Source organism: Cyprinus carpio, chromosome A3, assembly GCF_018340385.1.
Source record: "Cyprinus carpio isolate SPL01 chromosome A3, ASM1834038v1, whole genome shotgun sequence".
In the NCBI taxonomy this organism is placed as follows: domain Eukaryota; kingdom Metazoa; phylum Chordata; class Actinopteri; order Cypriniformes; family Cyprinidae; genus Cyprinus; species Cyprinus carpio.
Window position 1 is genome coordinate 15,411,127 of NC_056574.1, and position 22,245 is coordinate 15,433,371.

The 22,245-nt window shown below is 38.4% G+C and overlaps 2 protein-coding genes across 8 annotated transcripts in view; one reads left to right on the forward strand and one right to left on the reverse strand.

Annotated features, from left to right (window-relative positions):
• Nucleotides 1-54: 54 nt before the first annotated feature.
• LOC122136555 (U11/U12 small nuclear ribonucleoprotein 25 kDa protein) lies at nt 55-1,799 on the forward strand. Of its 2 annotated transcripts, XM_042720350.1 has the most exons (6): nt 55-153; nt 268-497; nt 624-714; nt 786-891; nt 967-1,041; nt 1,157-1,799. In XM_042720350.1, exons 2-6 carry the CDS (start codon nt 291-293, stop codon nt 1,212-1,214), a joined length of 537 nt encoding a protein of 178 aa, XP_042576284.1. In that variant the 5' UTR covers nt 55-153; nt 268-290; the 3' UTR covers nt 1,215-1,799. The 2 variants fall into 2 exon arrangements, with proteins under 2 accessions (XP_042576284.1, XP_042576276.1); XM_042720342.1 differs by having other exon boundaries at nt 93-497.
• A 3,354-nt stretch (nt 1,800-5,153) lies between these two features.
• The window catches only part of LOC109059322 (myocardin-related transcription factor B-like), a 31,875-nt gene continuing 14,783 nt past the window's right edge, over nt 5,154-22,245 (reverse strand). For 2 of the 6 annotated variants that reach the window (XM_042720367.1, XM_042720374.1), the window contains exons 4-17: nt 17,729-17,794; nt 16,320-16,375; nt 15,877-15,952; nt 15,606-15,746; nt 15,153-15,313; nt 14,745-14,852; nt 13,266-13,513; nt 11,955-12,123; nt 11,136-11,876; nt 10,936-11,055; nt 8,900-9,028; nt 8,547-8,681; nt 7,894-7,954; nt 5,154-7,815 (exon numbers count right to left, since the gene is read on the reverse strand). In XM_042720367.1, coding sequence (XP_042576301.1) covers nt 7,355-7,815; nt 7,894-7,954; nt 8,547-8,681; nt 8,900-9,028; nt 10,936-11,055; nt 11,136-11,876; nt 11,955-12,123; nt 13,266-13,513; nt 14,745-14,852; nt 15,153-15,313; nt 15,606-15,746; nt 15,877-15,952; nt 16,320-16,375; nt 17,729-17,794 — 2,672 coding nt within the window. In that variant the 3' untranslated portion in view covers nt 5,154-7,354. Of the gene's footprint in view, nt 7,816-7,893; nt 7,955-8,546; nt 8,682-8,899; nt 9,029-10,935; nt 11,056-11,135; nt 11,877-11,954; nt 12,124-13,265; nt 13,514-14,744; nt 14,853-15,152; nt 15,314-15,605; nt 15,747-15,876; nt 15,953-16,319; nt 16,376-17,728; nt 17,795-19,841; nt 19,979-21,125; nt 21,473-22,245 lie in introns of all 6 variants that reach the window. The other 4 variants (XM_042720400.1, XM_042720394.1, XM_042720380.1 and 1 more) reach the window with 4 other exon arrangements.

Consider the following 22,245-nt stretch of genomic DNA (forward strand, 5'->3'; position numbering starts at 1 on the left):
AGAGAATATATAATTGTTAAATTAAAATATTCAAATGTAAAGAATTGTAATTTAGAAACATATGCGGAACTAAAGTTTGGTGCATCATAGAAATGTTCCGATAGCGTGTTTGTTAAAAAATGGATATAAGGAAAGCTGGAACGTAACAGAACTGTAAATGTTACAATTTCTTCAGAAATAACTGGGCAACTATTCAATTTAAATTCACTAGTAGTTTAATAAACATAGAAATAACCTGACACTTTAATATCTTGTATTTCTGGATAGTTTTCGCTTGTTATCAGTTGAAAATGGACGAATTTAAGGAAGGATCCCTACAGAATGTCGACGAGGCTGAGTTAGAGGAGAAAACTGTTGTAGATGAAATTAAAGAAGAGCAAGAAGAAGAAGAAGAAGAAGACGAGGAGGCATTGCCCCACTCTGAATTTCTGGACATCTTTGAGGAAGGCCTGGCTCTGATGGTGCAGGACCCCTTACTGTGCGACCTGCCAATTCAGGTGAACCATCAAATAACAATGAAGAGTTTGTTTTCATAGAATAATATTAAACCAAGCTGCAAATCTGAGTGTATTAATTCGTAAGGTCTAGAATTCGAAATCTTTTCTGATCTTTTAAATGTTCAGGTCACACTGGAGGAGGTGAACTCTCAGGTGGCTCTGGAATATGGTCAAGCCATGACCGTTCGTGTTTGTAAGGCTGATGGAGAAGTCATGCGTGAGTTTTCTTGCTGTTAGTCACAGCTGTTATACATGTACTGATTCTAACTAGAGCAAATCTCTTCACAGCTATTGTGGTTGTGCAGTCTGCTACGGTTCTGGATCTCAAGAAAGCCATTCGCAGATATATGGAGCTGAAACAACAGCGAGAGGGGGGTGTCAAACACATCAGCTGGTGAGACGTTAAAAAAAGTATGGGATGTGATTTAGGATATGATTTTTATCCACCCCTAATCTACTTTCTCTGTCAGAAATATGTGTGGAGGACATTTCATCTGGTCTTCAATGGAGAAAAATTAGAAGAGGACAAAAAAAAGCTTAAGGAGTGAGTCCAAAAAAAACTTAACTTTTATTAATTTTTGTGCACAATAGTTGCTGTGCTTTGAATTATTATATAGTTTTGATGTGATTTAGTGTGATTGTGTTTCCTCTGTCCTCAGCTACGGGATCAGGAACAGAGACGAAGTGACGTTTTTGAAGAAACTGAGGATGAAATGAACAGAGACAATTGCCACTTTTCTTTAATAGGCCACTTTTGTAAATAGATATTTAAAGGAATTGTTCACACAGAAATGAAAACCCCCTCATGGCGTTCTGTTCCAAACACTGTTCACGGCTATTCTTCTGTGGAACAACAACTCTGTTTTTTCTTTTCTTTTCTATTTAGCCTTTTTAAACTGTTATTTTCCATACAATAACAACATTTCAGTGACCACAGAATTGGAACGGGGCAGCTGTGGTCACCATGAACTCTTTTTTTAAAAATGCTTCGGGAAGACTTTGTTTATTTCCTAATCCTGTGAAGATGGACACTTGTTAAAGCAATTATTGTAACCAGTAACTCAAATAGTTATTTTTAGAATACACTCTATAGAGGCTCTGTTAAATTTGCTGAGACAGAAACCCAAACCATCATATTTGCAAGCATAACACCTAGTTACTAAAATGTATCTATACATCCACAAAACAGCTGATTCACTGGAAGTACATGTCTCCTAAAGTGCTTTAAAGTCAAATTTGTGTGTTTTTATGTTTCTTTTATATCGATCCAAATAATTATTAAACCTGAACATGGTGAAAATGGGTTGTTTTCAAGAGTGCAATTCAATGTTGGTTTTTAAAATGCTTAATAGATGTATGAAGTTTAAGACCCTTGTCACGATGTGAGTTAGTAGTAAAATACAGGTAAACCACACACTTTAAATATTATGATCATGTTCCTCATACTGCTCTGCTACAGTACAATAAACCAGCCTCTTATTTCCTTATTACTGCAATGTGAAGAGCAACTGAAGAGACACTGCAGCACACATGGGTAATTATTAAATGTCTATTTTTTTGTTTGTTTTAAATAGATAATTATTGTCCATTCAAATTGTAATTGCACTTGGGTTAAGTAATGTTCTCATATCAGGAATAAAGCATTGTATTTAACAGCTCTCCTGCATTCTTTACTAGACGCTCTTCTGTTGTGAAACTGTTTTATCTATTTCAGAGAGGACGCTGTATGAAGGTTTGAGGCTTTTGGAGGTTTAAGTGAACCGTCATCTCAACTCTCAACATGCCTGATGAACAGCTGACGAACATTTCTGAGGAGCTGAACCGGTTGTCTTTCCGCAGACAGCAGCTGATTGACAAACGCAATATCCTGGCAATGCTCATCCAGTTCAAGCGAAACAACGGCCAGAATGAGGAACGTGAGTCCCATTAGCTTAAATTACTTAATAACAGAAGCCAAATAAACAAAGACATTTAGAGATTATTCTTGAATTTGGTTCTATATGCAAATATAGTGATTTTCTTCAGTGTATGTAAGGAATAAACGGATGTAACTCACACTAGATCTTGTGACCAACAGAGTATTCCAGAGAGACCCAAGAACTTACAGAAATTGATGAGCAGCTTAAAGTTCTCATGGAGAAGAAGATTGAGCTGGAGAATATGCAAGAAGGTTCAGGAAGGACTCATTTAATAGGTCTGACACTTTGAGGTTTGATATGTTGAACAGTATTTAGGAAATACACTTTTGCCCTCATTTGAGAGAATAGATCATACTGTATGTCATTTTCATATGTCCATATGTTTTTATCATTTCAGACACAACTGTTTCATCTGGCGTAATAATTATAGACGGTCCGCCACCTTATCCAGGTTAGTAGTTTCTACACTAGTTTCATTGATGTGAGGTAAGATGTTTTTTGAGATGAGAGACAACCACGCGAATACAAAATCCAACAGGACCAGAGCTTCCTGAAAGCGGCTCATGTTTGTTTATCTCAGCTCCTCAGGTGATTCTGGATGTTCAGCAACTTCCTCGACATTCATCTCAGACGCAGTGTCCATTCTGTCACCAGTATATAACCACAGACATCACAACCAAAGCTGGCAGTGCGGCCTATATTGTGTGTTTAATTTCCATTCTTTTTTGGTGAGTTTGGTGACATTTTACTATATTTGCTTTACACTAATTTACGTCCACTATTCCATTATGTGATTACCAGTTTGTCTTTCTATTAAGGGTTAAACATGACACATTTGTGTTCTTGACTGTTTCTTGTCTAGTTGTGTAGCTGGCTGCTGTGTAATCCCGTTCTGCGTGGATGGATGCAAAGATGTCATTCACAAGTGTCCAAAATGTCGTAGTCACATAATAACATGCAAAAAGCTCTGAGGACCGGAATTTTTGGAATCCCAATAATGTGAAAGGTTGCTGGAATGGTTTCAGGCAATGTCATCCTGAACGTTTTACAGGGACAATCCCCATGGAATTACCTCTCATGGTTCGCTCTTTGCGGGGACTGAGCCAACTTTTCGGTTGTCCTTAAGGCTTACCTCAAGAACTAACAATACCAAAAGGAAAATGTAGGATAACTGAATCTTCAGGGTGACATTTGTCTTCTGCTTGGAATTTCAAATGCATTCAGTGCCAAATTTTAATTTTGTGTTGAATATTTGCTAAAGCACTGAACACTTTCAGCTTGTACAGGATTATAAAAAATGGAATCAAGACGCAATCAGGGTTTCTGCAGACCTTAAAAAGGTCTTAAATCAGACAGGAAGGCAAGATACATTTACTTGAAATGCAAATGTAAAATGAAGTCTTGGAGAAACTGAGCACTTTTAGGTGAGTTTATGCTTAAAACAATCCTAAATATCTGTAACAATGTGGTTTAATCAAGCTGATTTTTTTAAGCCTATTGACAGATATTTGGGGGTCAATCACCGAAGGTGTGTAGGTACCCATTGTATCCTTTAGTGTTCTTCTTCTTCCGCTCGAGTCTATGGCAGCTCATAACCATATGGGTGAAAGTTGTGAAATTTCCAACAGTCCGAATTTGCACTCATGGTTATTTTGATCTATAAGGGACAATTTTTTTTCTCTTACAAGAAAAAAACAAAACAAAAAAACAAAAAACAAAAAAAAAACTTGGATTCCTTGGCTCAAGATGATTCAATTGCGCCCTGATGTCATTTTCCATCATAAAATTTTTCCTGACATTTTGAGTTTTCTGTAAAGCCTACTTTTTTTTTTTTTTTTATCTCCTCCTGATTTACATGAAAATCGAACCAAATCATCTTCAGACAATAAAAAAAAGGGATTCAAGTTGATTAGTCTCGATTCTCGAATACCATGACAAAGAGCACACAAAAATGTATGTGAGGCCATAGCTCTGCAGCGCTTTAGCATATTTAAACCTGATTTAAACCAAACTTGGTGTGTGTTGACAACCATGACCTGCGGGTACCTGCACAGTTTCGACAAAGCGCCACCAATTTATATTTTTGCTGATAACTTCTGAATGATTTGGCCAAAAACCAAGACCAAGACTGCTATATTTCATGAATGCATTAGCGTATCATTACAAAACACCATGCCCTGAAGGTATTCAAAACGTTTCGACCTTGTGGTCAAAATGTATAATGAGTTGTCAAAAAATGCTAATAGTTTTTGATTAGTCTTGCCTTTTGTTTATTGCATTTTTTTTAATATAAAACAATGAAGACAATTCTAAAACAACTTAACATTGTGTTCAAGTATTGCTATTACAAGCCATTTTCTGCTACTGCTAGACATTTACATTTTGAAAACATGGACATACTGTGTTCCCTTCAATTAATTCCTTTAAAGTTTCTTTAGTTCATCTTAAGTCTTAAATTTTACTTTATAAAATATGCAGAAACCCTGGCAATACTTTGTCACCATAAGCCTGATTCTGTTTGTAGTGTGTAGTACAGTACGAGTTCTTCAGCTGATGAAAAAAAATCTAAATTATTTTAGCTTGTTTTGTAGATTATAAATTGCAAACTTGTCTTTGAGGAAAATATTGTATTTGCTAAATTGTCAAATGATAAGTCTATTTATTGTGTTGTTAGCTTTCTTTGTATCATAAGTAAGGCTATGTGGGGCCTTTGGAAGGCCAGATAAGTACATTTCAATGTTTTCAAAAACAGAAACATTTTAATGATAAAAGGCTGTATATACAATAAAGATATGTACAAAGATAACCTCAAAACATTATTTACAGTTGCACAAATACATTTGCATAAAATGTATTTTGTAAAAATATATACACTGTGCAAAATATGAGGCATACTATTTCTCTTCTTTACCTCTTCATAACAGAGCAATTACTTTGATAGGCATGTTGAAAAAAAGGTACAGAACTCCTAATAATCTTTAAAGTTATACATGTCTTACAAAAGGATTTTACTCCACCGCAGGTCTTTTTTCACACTAAAAAATATATATAGAGACATAAAATGTGTGATAAAAATATATGTGAGAACTGCATAAATGCAGAAAAATGGTATGTTTAGAAAAGTAAAAGCTTTAGGTCTCTTATAGAGACAGAACTATGATATCCCTTTAGAAATTACATTTCTAAATATAGAAATACATTCTTTTTGACAACATGTTTGGATAAGGAACTGATTGTCAATGAGTTCAGTCCAAGGTCAAGTAAGTGCACTATTTGGCATGTTTGGCATATTTTCACAAAGTGTCTAAAGAGAAATCTGCCGTTTCATCTGCCAAACACTGAATGAAAACATTTCATAGTGAAGGGAGTGGTGATAAGAAATTCATTCAGCTGTCTGTTCCAGCAGATGTCGCTACATTGTCACATTTTATAGAAAAATAATCTAAAAGACAATTTGTCTGAAAAGAAATCCATTCTTAATAATAACTGAGAATATGAGGTTTAGGTACATTAACAAAGGCAAATTACCTGCCAGCTACCTGTATTTCAGTGGTTACGAAGAAGCTCAAATTTTGTGAAATATGGTGAATCTGGGCCTCAGCAGTTTATCTACATCCAAAACAAACATCTACTGTGCTGCAGTAAAGAGTCACAGCTGCTCTCTGATGTAATTCTGATCGCCTCATCTGAATATGGAAATTTCACTGGTCCTGTTTAGTGTTGTCTGTCTGGTCAAGACACGCAACAGTGGCAGTTCAGAATGCAAGAGCTGAATATCTCTAGCTCTACTCTTTTGATAGGGATAATAATGGCCCCTAGTCAGGCATTTGTGTGCCTCTCTCCCTCCCTCTCTTTGGCCTCATGCTGGGATTGGTAAACAAACTCTTTGGTTGGGCCTTTTCCCAGTCCATGCACTGGATGATTTCATGTGTTTAGAAATTGAATGCTATTATTTAGCTGCCACAATTTCAAGTATCCTAATGCAATGGTTAACAGCTCATTGACCATGGCAGGTGGTAGTGAATGTAAATAAGCCATTAAACAGATTCCTTCAATGAAGATGACATCACATTTGTAACAATTACCATGGCACAATGTTTCCATCACAAATGTCTGAAATTTCCAACCTGTGTCAATATTTACTCACCTTCCATGCTGTTCCAAACTTGTTTTTTTTCTTCAACAGAACACAAAAGAAGGTATTTTGAAGGAGTTTTCAGCTGTTTTTGGGGTCCAACACTTTCAAGCTTCAGAACAGATATAGAAGTAGCATATAATGAATCCATAATAATCATTTTGTATGATGTACTGATTTTAAGCTTTTATGCTGATTGGTCACGTGATGTGCAAGATTCAGTGAGGTTTGACATTTAGAGTTGTGATGAAATGTTTGTATTGTGACGTACACGTACATTGTATTGTGAAAGAATAAATGTATGGGTTTCTGCTGAAAAAAAAAACATTAACAGGTCTTTTTTTTTTTAAATTACATGCTCACCTAGATGAATGTGGTTTTAATTTCATGCCAACTTTATGGTTCTTGAAGCCAAATTTAAAGTATTTGAAAGTGTTTGGATGTTTTGGTGTAAATAAAGAATTTACCAGTCAAGTCATATGGATTAATTAGATCATGCTACCTGTATGTCCTGTTTGGAGCTTGAAAGTTTGGACCCTAATGATTTTTATGGACAAATGGACTGCCTAAATATACAGGTTAAAAAAAAGTGTCTCTACATTCTTCTTCTGCCTTGAAAGAGCTGTTGGCGACAGTAACAGTACACAAACCTGCACGTATAGGCACAAGTGAGAAAAGATGATGCTACACTATGAGTGGTTTGCACACAGATCCTCAGAACCCAAGAGTTCTGAAACACTGAGCTCTATAAGTGTCACCGCAGATCTTTTCAGAATGTCTCCAATCTCTATCCATTTGTGAGCTCAGTCCCAGTGTAACTGTAAATCAGTGGAGTCCAAGAAATCAGATGAAAAGACTGCAGTCGGTGAGCAGATACCAGCACGTCCTGGATTCGTAAGGTCCAACCATTCCATGTTGTCGAGGCCTGCATCATGTAGAGGGAGGGCGGAAGGCGGCGTGTCGGTGAAGGTCAGATCTGAAGTGTCCATTGGGGAGTGGGGCCGCTCCAGCAGCTGGTTTTTAAGCTCCTCCATCAGTCTCAGGGTCCGTGGCTCAGCGTCCTCCAGCAGGGCCTCCAACTGGTTATCGGAGGCCAGAGCCACCAGGCTGGATGGAGGTGCTTGGGTTTGGTTGGGTGTGCGGGCGACACTTACCAGACAGAGAGGACAATACAGCAAAATCAAAAAGGGCAGGGTGGTGATGTTTGCTGTCACCGGAAGAAGTTTGTCCAGAGAGGGATCCTGCCTAGACAGAGGGGAGATTTCTGGGAAAGCAAAGAAAATGGTTTAGTTATACAAATCTATTGCAGCTGAAATCAAAGACCCGTTTTGACTTTTCTCACCTCCACTCTCGATCAAAACATCAAACAAATCGTCCATGTGCTGACTGGTAGCAGTGGGAACCTTTATGGAAGAATACAAGGTATTAAGACAACAGAAAGTGTTTAAAATAGATTACGAAGTATGTAATATTAGTACTGTGCCATTCAAATGGAGTTGGAAATATTTGAATTCTGAGCACATGAATGACACTGAAAAGTCGTATTTATGATAGGGAATGACTTTTAACCTTAATCCCAGTGCATTCTTTGGTTGTTATGCGTATATAAGGGTATGCGTACAGTATATATGACATAAATTTCATCATCAACATATTTTCCAAAGGAGTACTCTGTATTCTTGCACTAATTCATCTGTCCACAAGGCGGCACCACTATCGTTTCATTTTTGAAAAAGAAATGGAAAAGTACAAACTACTAGAGAAGGTAACAACAAAAGACACCAGCGTTTACGAGCAGGTTAAGAAAAACCCAAAATTCTAGTTTAAACGAGTACAAGGACATTTTTATTAGTCATAACTTCTGGAGAGAAATGTAGCAGACATTGAATAAAGATGAAACTTTCGAGGGCTATCAAATACTGTAGTGCATACCTCGAAAGACTATCTGTTCAGCTGTCAAAACTGAAGTATACTTTGGGCTTAACTTTAAATTACCTGCATTGTGGCTTGTAGACCTCTGGTCTGTTTGACGGCCTCCTCGTAACGGGGAGGGTCTTTGCTCTTTGGGCTATGGTGATTAGGGAACGTCGATGGCTGAAAGATATAGTTGAGCTGACAGGGCGAGGGAGGCTGAACAAAACATATAACTTTCAAACTGTGTAATAGCCGGCCCTTGTGGTAAAACAGAGTAAGCAATGTGTGCTTGTTTTGCATTACGAGGTCTAAACCATTTTTTGAGTGCATTAAAGCTTGAGAAGTAGCTTGTGCTAGCTAGGAGAATTTGTCTTCATTTACTTGCATATAATGAGTATGATTCAGGACTTAACAGAGAAGTCAGCTTGTCTTACTTTGTTAATGGGTCCATTTGTGTGTCTGGGTGAGCTGCTGAGAAAGCACTGGGGCATGTCTGCCATGGGCTGGTTCTGGTTCTGCCTGTACTCAAACCCAGAAGACGAGCTTCCACACATGGGTAAAGCCTGTAAACAGCAGGAAGGCAGTTTTAGGCCCAGTACGCTGTGTAAGAAATATCAGTGTGTAAACACAGGCCTTTTGTTCTCGAACCAACTCTCTGTCTTAGTAATAAGTGCTCTTTCTGATTTTCTCTGTGCGCTCTATTTCTTTCACCTATTTTGTCAGGTCTGTGTTTGATGTTGTTGAGAGGGTAATGTATCACCTGAACTCAACTGCTATTGCCACGGCAACATCAGAGATAAGAACAGAACACATTGCACGCCTCAGAAAGGCTTTCCATTTCAACCTACGTGCCAAATCAGAGAGAAATGCGTCTGGGCCTTGTCATCACAATAGTCAGCTGAACTGGATTTATGAAGTGCGGGAACACTTAAAGCAAGAGGAAAGGTCAAGATCTACAAGCACCCTAAAGTATACAAGAATAACAACACAACTCAGATCATATGGTGTATTACTTGCTTAATTGTCGTATTAATGTTTTTATTTTACTGCAAAGTAAAATATTATTTGTGATTTGTGGTGTAGTTTAAATTAGAATTGTGCATAATGAATATCGTAATTACCTTGTGTGTCTAAAGTAGCTTATATAATTAGTGCCAGCTGTGATGTTGACCTGTGTCTTTGACGAAAAGTTGCACTTGAACACGCCGCAAAGACTATAGCCAATGGTCAACTAGTACTTATGTTCTGAGCCTACTTGAGAGGAAATTACTCTCCATACCAGCAGATGGCAGTAATCTGTATTAGTCATTACAATAGGAAGACCTACAAACCATATACAAAGCCTCCCGTTTGCTTATTTTCATAATTTCTGTTCTTGTTCCCTAATGCCGAGTTCACATTGCACGATTTTCAAAGACGTCGGATCGCTGCTCTTCACACACTGCACAACTGTCTGGAGTACCATCAAGTTGCTGTTATGTGCACACTACACAACAGGGGTCACACATTACACAACTTTTTAAAAGTAAGAATCGCCAATAACTCTGCCTTGTCTACAGAATTTTTCACAACCAAACACATGCGAGAATTGATACAGGAAATAACGTAATAACATGAGAGCCATTCTCATACGAGCATGGATTTATTCCTGTCAAAAACGGTTGCCCGCTAAAAGCCTGCAATCCAAGTTGTCTGTACACTGATTTGCAGTGAAAAATAAAAAAATTAAGTATATGAAGGAGAAAATGGTGGCTTGCTGATGTTCTCTTGCAGATCTATTATGTCTCTTCCCCAGAACTCTCCCTTGCCCTGTATCTTGCTTTCTCATTGGCTGTAGGTAGTCGCCAAGTCATTTCCAGTCAAAACACATTTCACAGTGCAATGTGTGTGAATCACTTACAGGTCCAAATATTTAGCATGCCAAAAATCTCACAGCAATCAGTGACACATCGGCACCTCTCTCAAATCAGATCTTTGATAACACTACGCGACTGTCACTCGCATGAACGAGCGCCAATTTGTCAGCGAGTGAAAATCGGGTCTAAAATCGTGCAGTGTGAACCCAGCATAAGCTGAAAAGCCAATCTGAATGTACTCTCACTTATGGACTCTGCTGCAAATTCAACATGCTCAATGACAGCCTGACATTGGGCCGAGATATCGACTGTTAGCTTGGTGTATCATTATCTTTACCATGCAGTTGTTAGGGGGTTCAAGGTGGTTGCAAAAATGTTGCTATATAGGATTGTAAAGGTGTTTTGAGTGTTTAATAGTGCGCTGCAATCCATGTAGTCGCTAGGGTGTTCTGAATGGATGGTTGTGTGTGTAAGTGGTTGCTTACTGGTCCAAATCAAAAGTGCCCACCCCTAAACTTCTGTATCTCTGGATCAGGACCCCTCCTCAATGCCTTCAAGATTTCACCCATTTGATCATTCACTAGATGTAAATCACAAAGAAGCGATTTGCTTACTTGAGGTGGAGATGGAGTCTGACTTGAATGCTGTTGTAACATTGTGTTGTTGGACGTATGTGTTTGCAGAAGTGGTGTTTGTATGATGCTAGGCAATGTTGGTTGGAGAATGGTCTGCGCCTGCAAAAAGTAAAAAAAATAAACATTTTATACATTTACTTCACTGTAAATAGAACTTGCTGTTATGAATGTTAAGAGACCTGTGTGCTGATGGGGTTGTTGGGCAGGCTGATAGGCAGCAGGATTTGTGTGGCAGGCTGAGTGTTGATCAGTGTCTTCTTCAGTGTCTTCTGATGCAGTAATTGAGGGACTTGCTGGGTGTTGATATAGAACTGCTGGATTGGGGCGTGGTGCAGCTGGGCATGTGGCTCTTCCTGTTTCACAACTGTAGTTTGTGGCAGGGGACTCTGCTTGGAGTTGCAGCTCTGGGCGGCACCGTTCTCCTCTTTGACCTGGACTGATGGATTGGGTTCAGGCTGCTGCCCTCCACCCTGCTGACTCCTTTTCTCCACCTCCAGCTGCATCTTCAGCTCCTCCACCAGCCGCTGCTCCTGCTCCAGCTTACGCATGAGTTCCTCAATCTGACGCTCCTTTTCGTGAAGACGCTGGTCTTTTTCGGACACCTTGATGTCCATGGTCATGTCTTCAGCTGTGGGTTTGAGGGGTGAAGTGCCTGCTGGTGGATGGGCTGGAGACAACATGCATAGAGCTTTGGTGGGACTGTCTCTGCAGTCCTCCATACTGAGGTTGGAGGCTTCTGACTGCTCAGGAGAAATGGGGGGAGTTGTGCTCATGATGTCAGGCAGTAGAGGAGCTTTTGTATCCATGGTTGTAGCAGATTGAGAGCTCTCCTGGTGGGCCTTAAGCCTTTCTATGAGATCTGTCTTTGTGCCGGACACAGGAAGTCCACGCAATTTCAACTCCATCTTAAGCTCAGCCACCTAGAGAACCAAAGAACAGCTGTACCTCTGCATACTTATGTATTCTAGGAGCAGGAAATAAATGAGCATATTACCCACCTTCATCTCATCTAGCTTGGTAGGCAGAGACACGGTTTTACGACCGGTCACAGTGTTGTTGGGACGTGAAGGAGCTGCATTGAGCAGAGATACCACAATGGGAGCCGGAAGACTAGGGCTGGTGCTCAGGGTGATGTTGGGGCAGCTGCTCTGACTCTCAGCTACTGGCCTGTAGAGGTGTATGAGGGATTTTAAATGCAATGGGAACTTCCTGTTCCCTCATCATTCACAATAAACAGACTTTCTACACAATAGAAGCAGAGGTCTATCTTGTGGCAACAGGAGCCAAAATGGGAAATAATGTGAGGAACTGCCGCACCACGGCTGGGGTGATGACAGGTCTGTTAGACAAGATTAATAGGTGAAACCATTATTTAAAAGCAATTGCTCGTAGCACACAATGTTCACATTCTTTTCTGAGTTGCATACTTCAGCTGCAAAGCAATCAGGCTCACAGTAAATCATTTTAGTGTCAAGAGCTGAATCTGATATATCAGAATCATATCCAATTGCACTGGTCCGTGATAAATGACTCAAATGAAATGACACTATGCAAAGGGAACTAGCATTATGTTTTTATGTCATGTGCACTAATAATAGCAATAATAATAATAATAATAATAATAATACAAGAGGTATAATGTTCTGCAATCTTCAGAACACATTCCTGTCATGTATTTATTCTATGAATATAACAGACTTCTCATGTCTCTCATAAAAATTGTATTATGTGTTAAAAATATGATTTCAATTGAGAATGTTTTAATAAAAATCAATTTAAAGCTAAATTAACAACAAAATATTTTGTCAAAATTAATATTTAATATTTTGGTCAAAATTATATTATCAGTCTGCTCTGTGTGCATTCAAGTCTTTTTGCAAAATGGAAATATTCAACTTACCACATTAACAATTGCAAAATGCAGCTACAAAATGTAAGTTATGTATCAGAGGAATACACTTCTCAAGTGCACACATTAAACAGCACACACATCTAGCATTAAATAAAGTTGTCTTGTGCTTTGGAAAGCTTGTGCTGTCCACTTTTCTTGCAGCAAAGTATTTTTTATCCCAAAAAATGGGTTTTTCATTAAGTTTAACAAAAAATCAATAATGAAATTTGTTCCTGTGTGTCTAGATACAAACAAAATATTATGACATTCAGAGATTCATCTTGTATCATTATATTACATATTATGTGAATTATTAAACAAAATTGGTTGTAAAAATGTTTTTCATGTCAGGGTCATAGTGACACAAGGTGCTTATGCTAAGGCTTGTGAAAGGGCCTTTATTGGAAATGTGACATACTTGAGTGGTGCTGGTAATATGGTCTGGTAATTGTAATGCTGTTGCTGTTGGCTGAGGATCTGGAGCTGCAGGAACTGCTGCTGTTGTTGAAGCAACCGGGCATATGCTGAGTCCATCGGGGCTTCATTAGGTTCCTGCTTCTGGTCGGGCGGGATGTACTGGTGATACTTGAGCTTCTTAATTCGTGGTTTGGGTTCTTTACTCTTCTTGCTTCGGCTCTTGTCACTGGACTGTTTGGGCTGGCTTTGCTGCATGGAAACAAGGGCAGAAGAACTGAACAAAAAGTGCTACCTGAAATCACACATCAAACGTACATATCATAGTCAACACCCTTGCGCTTTGGCATGATATCACAAGTCTATTTGCTATGTGATTTTAGGTATTTCCCATAATGTTTCAACTAGCCCAGTTCTCTTGCTAACAGAGGTGTCAGCACTCTGAGAAAACCAGGAGCTGAGAGATCTGTGGGCAAAACTGTGAATAGGTTGGACTTGTATGAACATCTAACCTAAAATCACAGGAAGAGGAAACAGGATGCGTGGAGGGACATGACCCTCATTGTTCCTAAATATTGAGTCACAGGATACACATGAAAATGGCTTGGGTTCTGAGGAAGGGAGTTGAAAGTCATCAGGATATAATAACACACCATTTGAAGCTGGCTTATGTGTGAGCAGGTTCCCGAAACACCATTGGGTCAGCAGTGACCCTCTGTCATGGAGTAAATATGCAGAGTATGCTTTGAAGGCATGGATTATGATAAATGCACAAGTTATTGCCTGACTCCTGTTTCTATGTTCCCAGCTTCAGTTTGTACTCCTCTGCATTATGAGTGTTTAATTTAACCTCCAATTGAAGACAGAAGACGGCTGCTAGCACTTCTAGCTCTGCATCTGCTGCTCTTTTGAAACTTTGCCTAAGGTACCTTTGACAAGTCGTTCTAAACAAGCTCTTTAGAATGACAAACAACAGCTTTTTTTTTTTTTTTTTTAGCAAAAGATTTATACTTTTGTTCAAATGTTTAGGGCCAGTACAATTTTTAAAAAAGTTATTAATACTTTTATTCAACAATGATGCATTAAATTGTTCAAAAGTAAAAGTAAAGTGTAATTTTGATTGTTTAGTTTGTCTCAGTTCCCATTACATTACATGGTGAGGGCGGGGTTTATGACCTATACTGCATCCAGTCACCTGGGGGCGATCGAGAGGCTTTGGCTTCACTTTTCAGGACTCATGCGGCACACTTGGCAGTAACTCTTTAGCATCAGTTTTTAAAATCTATTTTCAGCTTAGTTTTTATTTTTAAGTTTATGTCTGATTGTAATGCAGCATTACCACTTTATTACCTCTTTCGTTATCTAGCTGGATTTGCTATTTTGAAATTAGCCAGTAATACTACGAGTCACTGGCCATTATCTCAGAGGAGAAAATAAACATTGGCAGGAAATTACATCACTGTAGTTAGGAAATATGGTTTACCTTCACAAGGGTGGGTCCAGGCTTTGTGGGAGTAGCAGCAGTGACTAGCTGAGTGACAGTCTTTACTCGACCATCTTCTGCTGATGTTCTGTTCAGGAAGTCTGAACTCTGGTTGTAGGTGGACACAACAGAGAAAAAGAGATTGAAAGCCTTGAGAAGGGACAGAGATGTGTAAATCTAACCAGCAACACAAGGATGATGTCTGGATAAGTTGTAGAGAAAAACGTAGACACTACTTGGCTCTTCTAGAGAGCTTTGTCTGTGAATTATCACTTCATATGCTTTAATGAAAGCATTCTCTATCAGACCTTTTTTTTTTATCATAAGCTAACTGTAAATATTAGAACTGAATATTCCTGAACCGGTTATCAGTCTGAATGTGAAACTAGGGACTGTTAAAATGCTGACCTGGAGTTTGGAGCCAGTCGGAGGCAAAACAGAGGATGGATCAGGCAGTCTGGCTTCTACAGGAGAACATGCAGAGCCTTGAGACTCATGACTAGCTGGCTGCTCTGGAGACAGAGCTTCACTGCTGTCCTCATTGAAGTTATAAACATCCAGTTCTCCAACTGCAGTGTCCAAAAAACCAAACCAAACCAAACCAAACCAATCAAAACCAAACCATACAAAACAAAACAAAACAAAACAAAACAAAACAAAACAAAACAAAACAAAACAAAACAAAACAAAACAAAACAAAACAAACAAAAAACAGAAAAGCAACACAAAATAAAAACCAAAACAAACAAGCAACAAACCCACAAAACAAAACAAATTAGTGGTACTGATTTCATTTCCAAGGCAATTCCAGTAAATTTGATGATTAAGCATGAAGATAAAACAATATTTCATTGTTTTTACCAATGTCGACAGGCAGAATGTTCTTCTCCACCAGTTCCATTGGTCCAGGCCTCTGTGCAATCTTCTCATTGAGATCATCTGCTAAACGTGCCCTCTTTAGTTTCATCTGAGTGGCTTGCAAAGAAGGTTCTGCATGGGTTTCTGAAATACAAAGAACAACTTCAGACCATACTAAAGATGCATGAAAAATTAAGTATCCAGGAAGTGAAATAAAAGACTCTGACAATGCTCTTAAGAGCTAAAAATCACATCTGTTTGTTCAGGTGCGTACCTTGTAAAATGTGCATACGAACAAGTTCAGCGCGGTTAGGTCTGCTGCGGATTTTATGCTTGAGGAAATTCTCCGTCTGTATATGATGAAAATGCAATATATATGAATTGAGTAAATTAATAAAAAAATTGCGTAAAGTACATCTAAACATAGCACTCTAGTAACCAACAAATGTTGACTTCTAGAAAATGCTGCTGATTTGCAAGTCAAATCAAATCAAAAATTTGAAAAATTTGCTGATGGCAAACATAAAGTATAGTATATTACGTAATTAAGTATATTAATGTAATCAAATGTGTTGAATTTCATTACGCAATCTCATGACTTGATGATAAACAACCCATATAATGGAATTGGAGTGATTTTTACATAACATTAAAGCCCAGTTCACTAAAAATAGATAATGCGAAGTCTAGGAATGTTTCTGAGTGTTTGAGTCTTACCCTTGCCCTCTCCAGACTTCTGAGTTGCCCGTGAAAAGCTCCAGGTGTTTTGAGTGCTGGAAAGAAAAATATATTCAATGCCTTCATTTAAAAACAAGAACTCAAATGACATTGCATAATATATCCCATTATATAATACATCATGTCTATGTGGCACAAAGCTATTTTTAAACATTTTGCCGTGTTTAACTGCTGTGTGCTAAAGAACTTCTGCTTAAAGCAAAGTTCATGCACTTATACCCTAAAGGAAAACCTAAGATTGTCTTATCTACTGAAGCTGAACTAGAAAGTCAGCATTCTGACCCACTTTAGACAATGTGTGCTTGGCAATTTATAAACTAAAACTATTTTGTTAGATTTATGCATAAAAGTCATAAAGTCAATCTGCCAATGGGTAAAGAAAAATAAAATTAATTCAAGATATATTCTCTGAAAACAAGTCTGAAAACAATTATTTTATGTAATTTTCCTTTGAGTAAATCACGTTTTAACCATTTTGGATTTTTTTTTTAAATATTAAAATTTAGTTTACATTTATTATTTTTTACTAGAAGACCAAAACATTTATTACAAATATTTCACATGTATTCATAAACAAATACTGTACATCAAAGAAACATTTCTGTTAGGTATATTTAAGTGGGTGTTGAACTGCCAGGATCAACCGGAAATGAGCGCTCTGACAGTCGCCGTGGTTTGATAAGCAAAGGCATCTTTTGCTTACCCTGATAAGCCATATATCACTAACCAAATGTGGTCTCTTAAGCAGACTGCACTAACAACAATGTTTTAATCATGACTTTAATATCATTAAAGAATGCAAGAATTGGTCTTTGCGGCTATTAAGCATTGACTAAATCCCGGGAGGTAACCACAGATCTTGCTGAGCAAAAGTGCAGGCCCAGTCGCTGACTCACTCTTGTTACTCCTGAAGCTTGGACCATGACATTAGGGGCCCTATACAGACGGCAAGCACTGAGAAAGCAGGACAGCTCCCACTGTTTCAGACAGACATCAGTCACACCATTGTTCTATCTCTCCTTTCTTATCAGTTTTTATCCTCATCAGACGCTTTCTTTTATTAGAACTGCTCTCCTTACTGACATACATAACTTACTATGTCCCCGCACCATCAAAAGAGTAATCTACAAAAAAAAAAAAAAGGCTGGAGGTAAATGTGTTCCACTTTATAAAGAATACGCTCAGTGTGTGAGCTTAGGTGATAATGTGAGCGGCACTTTATTAATGATGCTGGATTAGGAGTTAAAATAACAAGGAAGTAGATCATTTGACTAACATATTGTTTTGGTCTCAAAGGATTACTTCATGAAAGTCCACTGCATGTAGGCTGAATTTGTCTAAACATTAATAGTTTGAGAATTATGTTTCCATGAAGCATGCATACTGACGTGGCATGATGCCCTGGTCTGCGAGCTGCTCGCGTGTGCGCCTCTGCTGGAGTCTTAACTGAAGCACTGTGGAGGAAGCAAAAACATAAAAATTTCACTTTGGTGAGTTTCTACTTTTAATGCTTTCTGAGATGGTACTAAATACTGTCCAAAATAAGTCTTGACCTAATCAAGCATGACACCCAATCATTTATTATCAGATTCTTCATACAGTGTTCAGCAAAATGATTAAAAAAAATAATAAAAAAATTACAAAATAGGGTTATTATCATTAACTAAAAGAATAAAAACTACAATAAAATATCAAATAAAAATAGTTTTATTTCAGCTAGTTGCCAAGATTTCTTACTTCCATTTAGTTTAACTTGCCCCCGGTTTCACAGACAAGGCTTAAGACTAATCCCAGACTAAAATCTAGGTCTGAGCAGTTTCAACTGAAAGAAACTTGCTCTGACTGATCTTAAAATATATCAGTGCCTTTATTTTGTCTCAAAATGCACACCAGTAATGTTTTTTCTAAGGCACGTTTATAAAAAATACTTAAATGTACTAATTGAACTATGGCCTAATCCTGGTTTAGTCTAAACCCTTTCTGTGAAACCAGGCCCTGATCTACTTGGATAACTAAAACTGGAATAAAAATTACTAAAAAAAAAAAACTATATAGACATTTTTTAAAAAACAAAAATGAATAAGAGTTATTAAAATTACAATGAATACAAAAAACATAAAAAATAAAAACTAATTAAAAATAATATTAAATTCTACAATAGTATCTCAATGATACTAAAATTAGATTTTTCCACCTCAGGTTCATAGTTTTAGGGCTGTAACCACCATATACACTGGGGACAACAACAACCAACCAACCAACCAACGAACCAAAATAAATAAATGAATAAATATTTCCCCCCTCCAAAGGCCAAATCCTAATGTGTGGTATTGACTTACTTATTCTCAAAGAATTACATTTCAACACCCTTGTAGTAAATGTGGAACTCAAAATTTGAATAAGCATGCATAATTTAAATAGTGAATGGTTGAGACTGGTAGTATTGCTCAATTTTGGTGTTAAATTATTTTAGAACCTAATACTTCAATAATCCACCAAATTTTCCCTTTCATTCAAAATGTTTCGGGGTTAAAGGTCAACCCAAGATTTGTACTTAAGCATAAGCAGTACAAAATCTCAAAAGTTTTGACCTCAAAGCAAACATACAACAGAATGCTGTTTATAAGAGAGACCAAAAACGGAACAGTGTCCAAAGCACAAAATAATAAACACTGCAATAGTCCTATCAACTTCTCGAGGTGATGTCATCTGAAGCCTTGGCTTTGGATTTGCTGCCCATAAAAAGCGAGATGCAAGGTGTTATGCTTTGGATGAGGAGGCACTGGTGCATTAACAACCAAGAACATTAAAAAGACAGTGAATGCCTGAGTGAAGGGGTGAAATGTGGGTCATTATGCACAGCCTACTACATACACCCTGAATGCAATTTCACCATCCAACTAGATGGCTCGGTTTATACATTTCAAAACACACAAGTGTAGGCATGTTGGTTCACGAGAATAACACCACTCCTCTGCAAAACATTTAAAGAGGAGGATGGCAGTAGATCGTGACAAATGGGACAGCGGATTGTGGAACATGCCCAGCAGACCCCCGCTTCCACTCATCGTCAGTACTGGAAGCACAGAGCCAATCTGATTGGCTGCAGAATGAGGCCTAGCACACCCAGTTCTGCTGAAGTCCCGGGAGAGCGACCACTCTGTCTGACTCACCCCTGCTAAAATAAACCCAGCCGTTGTGAGAACAAGGCCTGGGAAACAGAAAAGTTTGGAGATGGCATTGGGGGGGTACGTTGAACACATACATTCTGTATCGCAGCTGAATATAGAGTGGACAGACTGAAGGGGGGGACCGAGTGCCTCTTCTAACCCCCCCCCAACAGTTCGGAACACTCCGTCCCGAATCATGTTTTCCATTATTATCTGTGCCAAGAGGTTCTCTGGTGGGTTTCAATATTAAAGTGGTTATCCATTACAAATCAAGATCCATGCCTTCACCAAGTGGCTTTTTCAAAACAATGTGCCGAATGAAGCATAATACCATAATCATCTTCACTTCATTATGCCGGTACATGACATGCCTGCAGTCATCCCAGTGTTTGTTGAGATGATGTCATTCCTGATGTTCTCTGCTGAACCCTGACTGACCTTTATGTGGCTCCAGGCCTCTCTCTCAATCTGTACAATAAACAAAAGGTAGCTTAGATCCTTGTATGTCTCACTTTTCTAAAACCCTCTCAAGATTCAGTTTAAATCCAAAACCATGCTTAAAGTTTTTTGGGGGTAAAATCCAGTGATTTCAATAGGAATCCATGTGAAACATCAAAAGTTTCCCCACACAAATGCCACAACAAGTTTCAGGTTCAAATAAATCAAATTTGCCGATTTGACCAACAGAACGTCACTTAGTTTGAAAGTGACTTCTGTGTGAGCTGTGCATAGACAATGGACCTTTTTTGCCCCCAAAATGTTGCCAATTTCACCGCACCTTAAAGCAACCAGATGTTACTATCGTAAATTAAATGAATGGGCTGTGTTATGGCTACCGAGTCTGACTAAACTGAAGCTGTTTAAAAACACTCTGACATTGAACTGGACTGTGTTGACATTACTGTTGCAAAAAATATTTCAGCAGCTCGACAGATGACTGTATCTTCATGGGTGCTTGCAGAGCTCTGGAGGACAGCGGAGACTGTATTTTGGCTTGGGTTTGAGATTTGATAAATTAATATATAATTCGGTTTACGGTTCACTGGTGGGAACCATCCCAATGACCAATAACTCACTTGAAACTCTCACAAGTGAAGCCATATATTAATAACAGTGAAGGCTGCAGAGATCTCGTCATGCATTTGAAAGTCTTATTGTTAAGAAACGTGTAAAAAGGTGTTACTCCCATAAGGTATTAAAAGCAGATAAACTTCTTGTACAGGCACGGTTAGCCAGCTTAATGATCGACTGAATGGTGAGGCAATGTTTGGGTGTGAGTTTGAATGAAAACCTAGATGCAAATCCAAAAAAATAAAAATATAATAAAACCAACATCAGACAGCTGAAAAACAACAACAACAACAACCCCCCTCACCATAACCAAACCTTTAGTCACTATTTTCATGACATTATTAACGCTGTTAAGCTCATTTGATATGACAACAATTTATATCCACTCCAGATCTTCTCAACATGTGTTCCAGTGATAATTACCAGCTGCCATGAGCTACACTCGGTTTTCCCAGTATCTTTCACTCATGTTTAGCATCAACTTCCCCATTTTAATTCATGCTGACATGGAATTTGAAAAAGATTTCAAACTATTTGCATTTACCCCTGCAGACATTCAAGGTCTCCACTTCAAGGCAGGCCATGGAGCTGAGAGACGGATCGGAGAGTTGCCGTGTCTGGAGTCCCATGGATTGCTGTGAGAAATGAGGACCGAGGCAAAATGGCGAGAACTGGCAGGAAATTCCCCGGCGTATAGCTCGATTCCAGACCGTTCCCGACAAGTTCCTTCACCGGCTCTGTCTCTAGATTGCTTGTGCGAGTGTTTGTGGGGGTGTAGTTCTCCACGAGAGTCAGCGCTCTCTGCAGTGCTTCGGCTCCGGCTCCGTCTCTGACTGACAGGAGAGGCGGGACTACAGAGCTGCAGCTGTTAACCCTCAACAGCACTGAACACTGGGTAAATACAATAGTTCAAAAGCTAACTTAATCTAAGACAATAAAGAGGAAGCCAATGCAAATATATACACGTATAACCACAACTTCTCATATTTACATTGTACGCTACTTCAGTTTTAGCAGTGAGTAAATTAATTTTGTCTTGCAATCATGTTGTCATGGAACAAAAATGACAAAAACAACCAAGCAGCACCTCAGGGATATCTCTATTTGTCTCTGTCATTTAGTGTTGACAAACTATTGATATTCAAGCTTTACAGATGACAGTCAATATTTAATTCTTCTATTTTGTATTTCAGCAATCTGCCTTTCTAATAAAGCACTATGTTTCTAGCAAAAATGCCATTAAATTTCTTATCTACATCCAGGGATGTTTCTTCCATAGCAGTTAGAGATTAATATTGCACAGAGGGAAAGAAAATATTTAAACAAAGCCTATCTGAATCAGCCAAAGCGATTAAACACAATGGAACAGGAACGTCCCGGGGGAAGGGAATAGGGAATGTAGTCCTGTATGGTTTAGTCTATTAGGGATGTGCAAAACTACATATTTAGTGGGTGGGTTGCCTGAACAATTAAATGGTCCTAAAGCAGCCCTAAATAATTAAACAAGTTTCAGGTCACCTGATCCAGATCGGACTTAGAAAGTGTTTACATACGATGCATTCCTATTTTCAAAAACAGAGTGGATCAGAACACAATGGTCTTAAAATTGTATTTGACATGTTTTAACTGCATGACCCCAAAGCAAGTTCTATTAACTTGGTATG

Coding starts and splice junctions, on each gene's coding strand:
- LOC122136555 (XM_042720350.1), top strand. CDS start 291: ATGGACGAATTTAAGGAAGGATCCCTACAGAATGTCGACGAGGCTGAG. Junction 498..623: donor TGTGCGACCTGCCAATTCAG/GTGAACCATCAA, acceptor TTAAATGTTCAG/GTCACACTGGAGGAGGTGAA. Junction 715..785: donor GGCTGATGGAGAAGTCATGC/GTGAGTTTTCTT, acceptor ATCTCTTCACAG/CTATTGTGGTTGTGCAGTCT.